The sequence below is a fragment of the Babylonia areolata genome, chromosome 4 (genome assembly GCF_041734735.1).
Source record: "Babylonia areolata isolate BAREFJ2019XMU chromosome 4, ASM4173473v1, whole genome shotgun sequence".
Classification (NCBI taxonomy): domain Eukaryota; kingdom Metazoa; phylum Mollusca; class Gastropoda; order Neogastropoda; family Buccinidae; genus Babylonia; species Babylonia areolata.
Genome location: NC_134879.1, coordinates 33,917,961 through 33,930,928, shown reverse-complemented (window position 1 = coordinate 33,930,928; position 12,968 = coordinate 33,917,961). Strand labels below are relative to the sequence as shown.

Below are 12,968 nucleotides of genomic sequence, written 5' to 3'. Positions count from 1 at the left end.
CTTTGAAGCTCTCGGAACAAAGAAAATAATGTATGAGATGTGGTATGGCAGCAGACGGCCGTGATCGTGGAAACGATAATTGAAGCCAGCCTTGTCCGTGAATGATGTCTGGACAGACCCGGGAAGTATAGCAATTTACAGATGATGATCAGATCACCACAGAGTCAGTTGAGTACAAATGCACTCACACACTCCGAGGCCAGTCCAGCACGTGTGGGCATCAGGCAGTAGAACTATTAAGTGAGGTCTGTTATGCGATATGATGTTTATCCCAAGAATGTTGAGAATATGTGGCTGAATAAACAAAGGATCTAGAAATGAATCAAGTCTTCAGAACTTGTTAGTTGTTATATGTTGTGAAATTATTCCCTCTCGTCACAATCTATTTCATGGTGGTGTGTCTTATTCATTTGTTGGTTCGAGTCTACTCTCTACCCATCCATAACTCGTAGATGTAGGCTTTCCTCCCTGTCTGAAATCTTATTGTGTCGGGTAAAGTTAAACACCAAAGCGTAGGGAACCAAAAGAAATCAGAGAGAATAAGACTACATCCCCCTCGCCCCTCTCCTACACACACAACAGTTTTCTCCTAGTGAAATTCGGTGTGCTGTCCCCAGGGAGAGCTCGTCGCTACAGTGAGAGCGTCAGCCATTATTTTCTGCCTATAAATTATTATTATTTTTTTTTTTTAAAGAATTTTGCTGGGAAACAACCCATTTTTTCCCCCGTGGGTCCTTACACGTGCTTGTTTTGCTATCAAAGTTGATTTTTCTACAGAATTTTGCTGGGGAACAACCCTTTTCTTGCCATGGGTTCTTTTACATACGCTAAGTGCATGCTGCACACGGGACTTTAGTTTATCGTCTCACCCGAATGACTAGCGTTCTGACCACCACTCAGGGTTTAGTAGAGGGGTAGAAAATACTGGCGAGTGACATCACCACCACCCACTCCACTTGCATCACCCCCACTCCACTGACATCACCCCCACTCCTCTGACATCACCCCCACTCCTCTGACATCACCCCACGCCCATCCACTGAGATCAACCCCCTCCACTGACATCACCCCAACCCCCTCCACTGACATCACCCCCCCTCCACTGACATCACACCCCCCTCCACTGACATCACACACATCACACCCCCCTCCACTGACATCACACACACACACACACGTTTGAACAGAAGCCGCATATTACATGTGGATGGGACTGATGACTGGATCTCCGGGTTGATAGTTGTTGATTGCACAATTATATTTAATCATACTGGATTTTTTTCGAGAGACAGGGCATTGACTGCTTTGGGGAAAAAGCTATTTGCGAAGCGATTGGTTTTCGTCCTTATACTTTTGTACCGTCGACCAGAGGGGAGCATCTCGAAAATCCCAAAAGCTGGATGTGATTCGTCCTGGCTGATTGATTTTGCTTTTTTGAGTGAAAGATAATGAATTAATCTTTATTTTCCAACGGTGAAGATATTAGCACTTTGGCCGACTTACACATCTGCCGTTGTTCTAAGAGACACACAAACATATAAGCGCGCGCGCGTGTGTGTGTATGTGTGTGTGTGTGTGCTTCTTGACACATCAGTTCATATTGGTAAACAGAATGCATAGCTTTTGGTCAACAACATCATACATAGTTGCACGAGAATTCCAGGCTGTACCGCACATGTTAGTTTTGTGCAATATTTGCTTGTTAACTGTTTGTACTATGACTTGAAGCACTTTGAACACTTTTGTAAGAACAAAAACAGCACAGTCGCCATTTTGATTGTTCGCTAATGTTTCTTTGTTGAGTTTAGCTACATATGGAGAGTATTTACTTTTAAATATAGACATATATATAACACATCTATGAATTAAGACTGAAAGATGTCCCTTTGTAATATCATCCACAACCAAACCCCCACCACCCCATTCCTTGGTTTTCAATAATGAAAATGCAAACCAATGAGGGAAAAACACAACAAAAACACAACGGAAGGGAAAAAATAAAAAATTCAAAGAACAAAAAAAACTACAACAAAAAACAAAAACTAAAACAAAAAACCCCCACAACAACAAAAACCATCTTTAATTCTCTCTCTCTCTCTCTCTCTTTTTTTTTTTCCTTTTTCCTTCCCCCTCTTTCCCCCCTCTCCCAGCCCTCCTTTCTACAAGAGAGAGAGCCCGAAACGATTTGGTAGGGGAACGTGTAGATATCCCCCCAGGAATATTTACACACATAAAAATGAATCTTTATAATGTTTAAACAGATTTTTAAGATTTCAAAGACATTTCAGAACATTTAAACAGGGATCTACAGGCGCAGATTGTTTGATAACTATCAAACAAAATAATTGTTTTACTGTTTCACTATTTTGTCACCCCAACGCTTTCGTGAGGGTTTCGTCCACATCTGTATTTATGTCAAGTTTGAAAGTGTTTCCATTTTTTAGTTTAACAAATATCTTCCCGTGAGAAAACCACGACGAAAGTGTAGCCGAGTGTTTGCTGGCTCTCATCAGTAAATTATTGTTAGCTTTGGTGAAGTCTTCCCCCAACAGAAATACCAGTTTGTTTGAGTTTCCGTCTATACTCAAGCACACTTCTCTTGGTCTGGCGTGAACAGAAACGCACAACTACCAGTGCCAGTGTCTTATACTGGCCTGCTCTGGGCTGTTAGCAGTGTTATTTACTGAAGAAGTGCTTGACGGTTTTCTTTTCCCACCAGCCTTCGCAAAATTCTTGCTTACACAGCTGCTCATCCTGAGTAGATATCAGCACACACGATCGTATACTGAAATTTCCACAGTTTTTTTCCACACCACAACTGCAAGAAAAACATTCTTTACAAAAGTCCACTCGCTCGCATATTGAAGACATTCACGCTTTGCACTGCACACAAAACATTGCTGCAATCGCGCGGACTTCTATTCTTGGCTTGGGTAGAGTAAGTGTCGCATTTCGGGAGTTAGGGTTGCGAATATCATAGCAGACGATGGTTTGGTGTAGATAAGAAGGATATTTATCGAATATATATCTTTTTTTGTATGAGTACGCACTTATTCAAAATTAGATACTTAGTCAAGGGAAGAGGTGCTGGCAGCTGAGATTGTTGACTGCGTGTATTTCGTAAAACACCATTGAGGTGTTTTACAGCACGTCTGTGTACAGAATCTGTTTTTTTTTTCATGTACACTTCGCTCCAGTTGTCCCACACGTTTGAAATGTAATTAATTCTTTTCATGATGTGAGAATGGAAAAATAAATATTAAGCCTCTGGACTGAGGACGTGTTTTAAACGGGATAACAGGTAAATATTTTTTGCAACTGACCTTGATAAAGAACTGATATGTGCCTCCCATTTTAGCTGGTTGTCAACACCAAGGTGTCGATGTTCTGCAACTTGTTTAATATTTTGGCCATCAGTTGACAAAGTGAGCCGATTAAAGCCACTCTGGTGTTTTTGGCGAGTGGCTACAATCATACTTTTTTTTCTGGGTTAGTTGGACATTTCAGTTAGGCAATCTGTCATTCAGGTGCTCTAAATTTGCTTCAGCTCTGTGAAGAGAAGAGTCATCTACAAACATCAGACAGACAGACAGACAGACAGACAGACAGACAGACACACACACACACACACACACACACACACACACACACACACACACACACACGCATACACACACACACACACACACACACACACACACACACACACACAGAGAGAGAGAGAGAGAGAGAGAGAGAGAGAGAGAGAACGTATGTGCATGTGTTTTTGACTATGTCTGTTTGTGTATCTCCAGGGATCGACACCATTACCTCTTGATATCGACATTCAGATCCTGAAGTTGCATCCTAATCCAGTCCCAAACCAGATATTTTGTTGCATGTTTTGTTGCTGGTGTTGTTATTCTGCACTTCATAATATACGTTACACTGTTTGAATGAACAAAATGGCCAACACCAGATTAAACGAAAGATTTACTCACACCCTATCCCTGCCCTACCATCTAGCGCAAATACATAGACATTTTTAGGTAAAGAGTTTAACCACCACTGATTTTTTTTATGCCTCTTCCCTAAATGAGGCGATAACTGCGGATGTAATTCGATCAGCTGTGCGAACACTTAAACCTAGGAAGGCAGCAGGACCTGTCGGCTTCATTGGAGAATTCTATAAACATAGTATCGAACAAATTCTGCCTTTCTTGGTCAGATTTTATAATCATCTATTTGATCATGGTCTGTTTCCTGACGAATGGTCATTGTCAGTTATTCAGCCTTTGCACAGAAATGGAGACATGAGTATACCTGATGATTATCGAGGGATTTCGCTTCTTAACATTCGTAGTAAACTGTACAGTTTTGTGTTGAATAAGCGTATTTCAAACTGGATTGATGAAAATGATACTATTGGTGATGAGCAAGATGGGTTCAGGGAAGGTTACTGTACAGCAGATCACATCTTTACCCTTTTTGCTATGGTACAAAAAAAGCTTGTGAGACACAGAAAACTATATGTAGCATTTATAGATTTTCACAAAGCATTTGACACTGTATGTAGAGGAAAGTAATGTGCCGTCTTGTGTAAGAATAGGCCGCATGGTAAGATACTGAATGCTTTAAAGTCAATTTATTCTGCTGTAAAAACAAGAGTACGTGTTGGTGGTGATTTAACAGATGCTTTTTTGTGTCCACGAGGCCTTAAACAAGGAGAAGTATGTTCACCAGTCTTATTTTCTTTGTTTATAAATGAGTTAACAAAGGATATAATTGGGTTTGGTAGCCACTGTGTTCATTTAACACCAGATTTGATACAAATTCTGATTCTGTTATTTACTGATGACATTGTGCTAATATCTGAGACTATAATTGGTCTCCAGACACAGTTAAATATTCTGTCCCACAAAGCTAAAAGTCTTGATCTTATTGTAAAAAAATGGATGAATCCAATGTTGTTATTTTCCGTAATGGTGGTTATCATGCCTTGAGAGAGAAAAGTTTTTTTTATGGAAATGAGCTGAAAATTGTAAATATGTACAAATACCTTGGTATCTTTTTGTCAACAAAATTGAGTTTTGCACACACTATGTCTGACCTTGCAGAAAAGGCCAAAAAAGGAACGATAGCAATCAATAGGATATGGTGGTCGATTGGTGAGCATTCGCCAACTTTTTTTTAAGCTCTTTGATTGCCAAATACAGCCAGTTTTGACCTATGGGGCTGAAATCTGGGGACTGACACAAAATCAAGACAAAATCGAAAGAGTTTGCTTGTTTGCTCTGGAACGATTCATGGGCGTAAATAATAAATCTCCCAAACACTTAATATACGGGGAAACGGAAAGATACTTTTTATATATTGCAGTACATGCAAAATGTAAAATTTGGTTTCGAATTATACGGACGGAAAACAGTAGATATCAAAAGATGGTATGCTTCTGAACTTGCAGAACCAGAAATATGTGACTTGGGCTTGTGAAGTTAGAAATCGTTTATACAAATTTGGTTTTGGAGAAGTTTGGGAATCTCAGGGGGCTGGTGACTCGGAAATGTTTCTAACGGCTTTCAGACAGAGACTCATCGACTATTTTAAACAAGATTGGCATGCTGGTTTAGAGTCACATACATTCTATGATATATACGCCTCTTATAAGCATTCTTTTTCACCAAGTTGTCATTTACTTCAACTTGCCAACATCAAAATTCGTAGCGTTTTCTCGAGATTCAGGATTGTAATGTCTTCACTAAATTGTCATTTTTTACAGTATAAACGTGATGTGAACAGAAATGTAAACTATCCTTTTTTGTGTCAATGTCCCAGAAACAGAACTCCACTATTTGTTAACGTGCTATAAATACAAAACTATCCGGAAGGCGCTAATACCAGAAAAGTTCTATGGACAACCATCCATGTTTAAACTTGCACTTCTGTTTGCCAGTGTTAACGAAAACATTGTTTGTAATATGTCCTTTTTGTATTTAAAGCGTTAAAAATTAAATGTGTGAATGTGATTTCATGTCGATGTATATATTAATTTTCTTTTCATGCTATGCTCACTCCATTGCATGGGCAACTGGCCTGACAATTATCATGCATCCTGCGTCTCTCCACCACATCTTGCCTGGTCCCCACACTCCTCCGTCAAAGGGTGAACCAGAACAGGAAACACACAAACCAATAAACAACAACAATAATAATAACAACCAAACAAAGGCACAGCTGGTGGCAGTGCATTGAGCAGTGAGGCTGATAACCGAACAAGAGCTGTCGTTAACATATTTCCCCTTGCATCTCCCTCCCTGTCTGTCACCTTTCCGACGCGCAGTGGGTCTATACAGCATACGTCCCTCTGCGTGTGTGCGTGTTTGTGTGTGTCGGCCGCGGCGTGCGTGCGTGTGTGTGTGTGTGTGTGTGTGTGTGTGCGTGTGTGTGTGTGCGTGTGTGTGTGTGTAGATAGGTGGGGGGATGTGGGGATTGGAGCGGAGGTTGATAACTGATATTGGAATGAACTTTCGGTTCAAAGCAACAGCTGTATTTGAGTTGGTGCTTTAATGCACCTCTCTCCGCCACCCTGACATGTCACCTAGCCGCCTCACTGCATATCGGTAAGGTGAGTGGCAGGGAGTCATTTGGCATTTACAACACTACATAGGAAGGAAAGAATGAGAGGAGAAAAATTAAGGGTGGTGTGGATGGTGGTGGCGTAGACCGAGAGAGAGAGAGTGAGAAATAGAGAGCGAGATAGAGAGAGGAGGAGACAGATAGATAGATAGATAGATAGATAGATAGAGAGCAGTTTTTTACGCTTTGATGTTTTACTGTCATTGACTGCACAGTCATCGTGACAGGGGGATTCAAATACAATTGAGAGAGAGAGAGAGAGAGAGAGAGAGAGAGAGAGAGAGAGAGAGAGAGTACAAGACATGAAAATTAATTCACGTTAAGATAATGGTCCAGCGAAAACAAATTTTAAAAAAGAATTGGAATAAGTATGCACATGTTACAAAAACAGTAATAATAACGCCATTTAAACAGTTCTAGGCGCAATAAAGAGAGAGAGAAAGAGAGAGCGAGAGCGAGAGAGAGAGAGAGACAGAGAGAGAGAGAGAGCGTCCTACAGGGCCGATTCAGCAAAATGCAAATAAGAGCGAAAGAGAGAAGGGAGGGTGTGGGGGGACGGGAGGGGGAGCGGGGAAAGGGGGGTGGGGGTGGGGGGCAGGGGCAGAGACGGGGAAGTGAGTGAGAGAGGAGACTGAACAGCTTTTAAAATTATTGTTGTTTTTTTTTACAGCAGATTTAAAGGCGACACCGCGGCGTGGTGGAGCAGTCGGACGCTGTGTGGGGACGGGGTGAGGACTGACGGATCACAATGGCCAACACCCTCTACTCCAATGAAGAACCCTTCAGCTGTGAGGGTCTGAACGTGTCCTTGGACGTAGCAGCAACTCCTAGTGGGTGAGTGAACGAGCGGGTGAACTTTTTTCTGCACTCTCTTGAGCGACATGTCAGCCTGAATGAAAATGGCATTCATTCTTCTGAAACAAATATCTGACAATCGAATGTCATGCACTATAATTCAATGACGGATTGCTGAATAGCTGACTTTTTTTTTCGTATTCGAAAGTTGCTATTCATCTTTGTAGACGCATATTTGTGTGGCCGTCTCCCACAAAATGATAGATAACTCGCGCTGCATTCAATTGCGCTACAGGCAAAAACAGTGCTGAGGGTCCATCTGGGGTAAATCGATTTTTTTTTTATTTATTTTTTTTTTTGCACCAGTGCACAGTTCAGCCTCTAAATTACAACTTCTTCTTCTTCTGCGTTCGTGGGCTGCAACTCCCACATTCACTTGTATATACGCGAGTGGGCTTTACGTGTATGATCATTTTTAACCCCCCATGTAGGCAGCCATACTCTGCTTTCGGGGATGTGCATGCTGGGTTTGTTCTTGTTTCCATAACCCACCGAACGCTGACATGGATTACAGGATCTTTAACGTGCGTATTTGATCTTCTGCTTGCGTATACACACGAAGGGGGTTCAGGCACTGGCAGGTCTGCACATAATTATGTTGACCTGGGAGATCGTACAAATCTCCACCCTTTACCCACCAGGCGCCGTCACCGTGATTCGAACCTTGGACCCTCAAATTGAAGGTCCAACGCTTTAACCACTCGGCTATTGCGCCCTTCGCCTAAATCACAACATGTCTCGCTGTTTTTGCCGAATTCAAACTATAAAATTGAAAATCTAGTTAATTTCCGCACCAACGTGCAGATATTGCGGAGAAATTATCCCGAAAAACAGCATATTTTACATTAATATCTAATCGATATCTTAATAGAATAAATTAACATAAAAGAAAAAGAAATACCAAAAATAAACTTGTAGGTGAATACATAAAAACATAATAAATGGAAATGGAAGATATTTAGAGGGCAAATCACTGAAATAAAGAATGAACAAAAACGGGCCACACTCAGTGATTGCCTACACACCTACCCACACTGGTATATTTAAAGTAAAAAAAAAAAAAAAAAAAAAAAAAAAAAAAAAAAAAAATCACAGGTTTATTTCAGTTCTTAACAAAATCAAAATTTAGATGTGCACCATTCTAATTCTGATGTAAAATGAATTGAAACAAAAGAAGCTTTGTTTGTTGTGACATCAAGAGGAAAAAACTCTTTTACGCCCCAAAACAACCATTCAAAATGACATTAATATTATCATCAAGTGTGAATATCATTGCCCAAAGCATGTACAGACCCTAGTTTGATAACCTGCCTAACTTTCACAGGCATACAGCTAAAACAAACCCCCGTTACTGTGGAATAATCTCAAGAGTCAGTTGCAAAACTTTTAAGCTGTTTTTCTTAAAATGGCTGCCGCACTACCAGAACACTTTGAACTACCATAACTTCTTCATCACCTAGGAACATGTTTTATACATCACTGGAAAGGTCTTTTTGTCTTCTTTCCAATGGTGTATATATATATATCTTTATATCCTAAAACATCGACTTACCTATCATTTTGTAGAAGCTGGTCACATCTATTGTGGATGTAGCTCAATATGTATGTATGTATGTACGCATGTTCATATATTTATGTGCATGCATATAGATGTATGCATGCATCATGCGTTTGATGATTCGGGATGTCTGTATGTTTATGCATATGCATGTATTTTATATGTTTGTGTGTGCGACTTGTATGTTTCAGTCATTGTATTCGTTTTTTTCCCCTTGTTAATACATTATTATTTCCTTTTTTCCTTTGCCCTGAGGGCTGGATATCCAAAACGAAACAAAACACGTTTTATTTATTCTATTTCCGCCATCAATGAAAATTCATGCACTCTACGAGGTAACTGTCGTTGTTGGTATTCACAGTGGACGTGTGTGAATTAGAATCAGAATCGTTGATTTCATGTCATCTAAGTCGCATATACCTTTCTCACGTATCTGAACAAAACATGAGCCGTACATATACATTGAAAATGTACGTGCATTAAGAGATAAATTTTCTTTTTATGTCACTTGTTTAATATAATCCTTGTTGTAGTTGTTTCAAAAGCTTGCTGTACTTCACAATTATACAGGACTATACACACTCGCATTGTTATAGCACTTGGGAAATATTAAACAGATTTTAAAATTTGTGTTTTTTTTGTGTGTTTGTTGGTTTTTTGTTTGTTTGTTTTTTCTGGGGGGAGGGGTTGGGTGGGTTAGACATCAGCGAGATGATTCGGTATACATGAGATCATGTAGACTGAAAGGGAGACAGTTCCATATGGTATAGACAAGCAAGGACACGGAAAGTTCTCCAGAAGATTTTGCACTGACTGAGTGTGATTCAAAGAAGAGATACATCGCCTTGGGAGCGAACTGTCCCTGCTGGGACAGAAGGATGCATTGAATCAGAGGGGTGTTTGTTTGCAGTGTGGGAGACTACCCCGAAAGACAATCTTGCAATATTGTTTGTAATCCTACATTCTACAGAGAGAGAACTCAGAACTCAGAAATGTTTTATTGTAGAAAGCCTTCTGACCCATTACAATGTTGAGCACGCACACACACACACACCCCTACACCCCCTCCCACCCCACCCCCCAACACACACACACACACACACACACACACACACACACACACACACACACACACACACACACACACACACACACACACACACACACACTTGCGCGCGTGCAGACTCGATTTTGTAAAACCGGGCATGCAAACACATGAATCGAAAATTCAAAAAGGTAAATGCCTTCCCTCGTGAGCAAGTCCGCTTTAGCATGTACGTTCGTTGTTTTAAATGTATAACATAACAGAACTCAGGTTGTACCCGTTATCATAATAAAGCAGCGTGACGTTTATTTGAGTGATAAATAAAGCGACCTAGATCATGAAGGATTTTTGTGTCATACATTATAAATTCTAAACTTTTGTCAGAGGGATGTTTCGTGTACCAACATGGAATATATTTATGTCGCAGATCGTTAAGAGATTTACAGTAAAATAAAGTGTGTATCTCGTCTTCAATATCAGCGTTACATAGTGGACATTTCAGGTCGTTTGGACTGACGAAAGCAAATCTCATCTTATGTGTACGTATATCCAAGGCTCCTATTCTAAACCTTATAAGCCAGAGAGAGAGACAGAGAGAGACATAGAGAGACAGAGACAGACAGAGCGAGAGAGAGGGAGAGAGACAGAGAGAGATAGACAGAGACAGACAGACACAAAGAGAGGGAGAGAGACAGAGAGAGATAGAGAAACAGAGACAGACAGAGAGAGAGAGAGGGAGAGAAACTGAGACAGAGAGAGAGAGAGAGGGAGAGAAACTGAGAGAGATAGAGAGAGACAGAGACAGACAGAGACAGACAGAGAGAGACAGAGACAGAGAGGGAGAGAGAGACAGAGACAGACAGAGAGAGGGAGAGAGACACAGACAGAGAGAGAAGGAGAGAGACAGAGACAGAGAGAGAGAGACAGAGACAGACAAAGAGAGAGAGAGAGAGGGAGAGAGACAGAGAGAAATAGAGACAGAGACAGACAGAAAGAGAGAGACACAGAGAGAGACACAGAGAGAGAGAGAGGCGCAATGTCAGCATTATAGTTTGAAATTTGTGTGTCTGGTGTGCGGGAGTGTGGAAACACATTATTATTATCATTATTGTCATTATTATTGTTTAGCTATTTGTTATCATCATCATCCTCATCCTCATCGTTATCATTGTTATCATTGCTATTATCATTATTCTTAGTAGTAGTAGTGTTCTTGTTGTTGTTCCTCCTCTTCTTCTCCTTAGCTTAGTCATCGTCGTCATTACTGTTATATCATCAGCATCATCATTACTATCATCATCATCACCATTATTACTATCATCATCACATCATCATCACCATCATTACTATCATCATCATCATCATCATTACTATCATCATCATCACCATCACTACTTTCATCATCATCATCACCATCATTACTATCATCATCATCATCATTATTACTATCAACATCATCATTCTCACCATCATTACTTCCATCACCATCATTACTATCATCACCATCATTACTTTCATCATTACTTTCATCACGATCATTACTTTCATCATCATCATCATCATCGTCATCGCCATCGTCAACATCATCATCATCATCATCATTACTGTCACCACCACCATCATCATCATCATAATTACTGTTTCCATAATCATCACCATCATTACTATCATCCTCATCCTCATCACTACTATCATCATCATCATCATTACTATCATTAGTATCATCATCATCATTATTACTATCAACATCATCATTATCACCATCATTACTTTCATTATCATTATCATCACCATCATCATTACTGTCACTATCATCATCATCACTATCATTACTATCATCATCATCATTATTACTATCAACATCATCATTATCACCATAATTACTTTCATCACCATCATAATTTCATCACCATCATTACTATCATCATCATCATTATCACTATCATCATCATCATCATTATCACCATCATTACTTTCATCATTACTATCGTCGTCATCATCATCATAATCATCATAATCATCACTATCATCATCATCATCATCATCACAATCATCATCATCATCATTACTGTCACCATCATCATCATCATCATTACTATCATCATCATTATCACCACAATCATTGCTATCATCACCATCATCATCATCATCATCACGATCACCATCACCATCACCATTACTTTCATAATCATCATCATCATTATCATCATGATCATTACTGTCATCATCATCATCACCATCATCATTTCTATCATGACAATCGTCACTATCATTACTATCATCATCATCTTCGTTGTCACTACCATCATCATCATCATCATTACTATTATCATTAGCACCATCATTTCTATCATGATTCTCACCATCATTACTAGCATCATCATCATCATCATCATCATCATAATCACCATCATCATCATTTCCATCACGATGGTCGTCACCAGCGCAGTCCGCCAGGAGCTAGAGAAGCATGAGGGCGCCCTCCTCCTCTTGCTGGGGTTCGGGGGCTTCTCGGTGGCGCTGGCCCTTGGCTACAACGCCATCCGGCGCCACGTGTTCGGCGAGGTCAACAGCCTGGACACGGCCTTCGACGCTGGAGGCCGGGTGACCATGAGTCTGACGGCAGTGACGGTGGGCGTGCAGCTCCTGTGGCCTGCAGACCTGCTGCAGAGTGCCACGGTCACTTCCAAGGTGTGTGTGTGTGTGTGTGTGTGTGTGGGGGGGGGGGGTGCTGAGTGGTGGGTGGTGGGTGGGTGCGGGTGGTGCGTTTGGGGGGTGGGTGTGGGGTGGTGGTGGGTGTGGGGTGGGGTGGGTGGTGGTTGTGGTGGTGGTGGTGGTGGTTGTGTGTGTGTGTGTGTGTGTGTGTGTGTGTGTGTGTGTGTGTGTGCGAGGGTG

General features: G+C 40.8%; 1 protein-coding gene across 2 annotated transcripts in view; it reads left to right on the top strand.

Annotated features, from left to right (window-relative positions):
* The window catches only part of LOC143281665 (uncharacterized), a 39,227-nt gene that overhangs the window by 7,362 nt on the left and 18,897 nt on the right, over positions 1 to 12,968 (top strand). Inside the window, exons 1-3 of one of the 2 annotated variants that reach the window (XM_076586912.1) lie at positions 6,524 to 6,604; positions 7,286 to 7,449; positions 12,518 to 12,764. In XM_076586912.1, the coding sequence (XP_076443027.1) occupies positions 7,364 to 7,449; positions 12,518 to 12,764 (333 nt within the window). In that variant the 5' untranslated portion in view covers positions 6,524 to 6,604; positions 7,286 to 7,363. Of the gene's footprint in view, positions 1 to 6,523; positions 6,605 to 7,285; positions 7,450 to 12,517; positions 12,765 to 12,968 lie in introns of those variants that run through there. The other variant, XM_076586913.1, reaches the window with a different exon arrangement.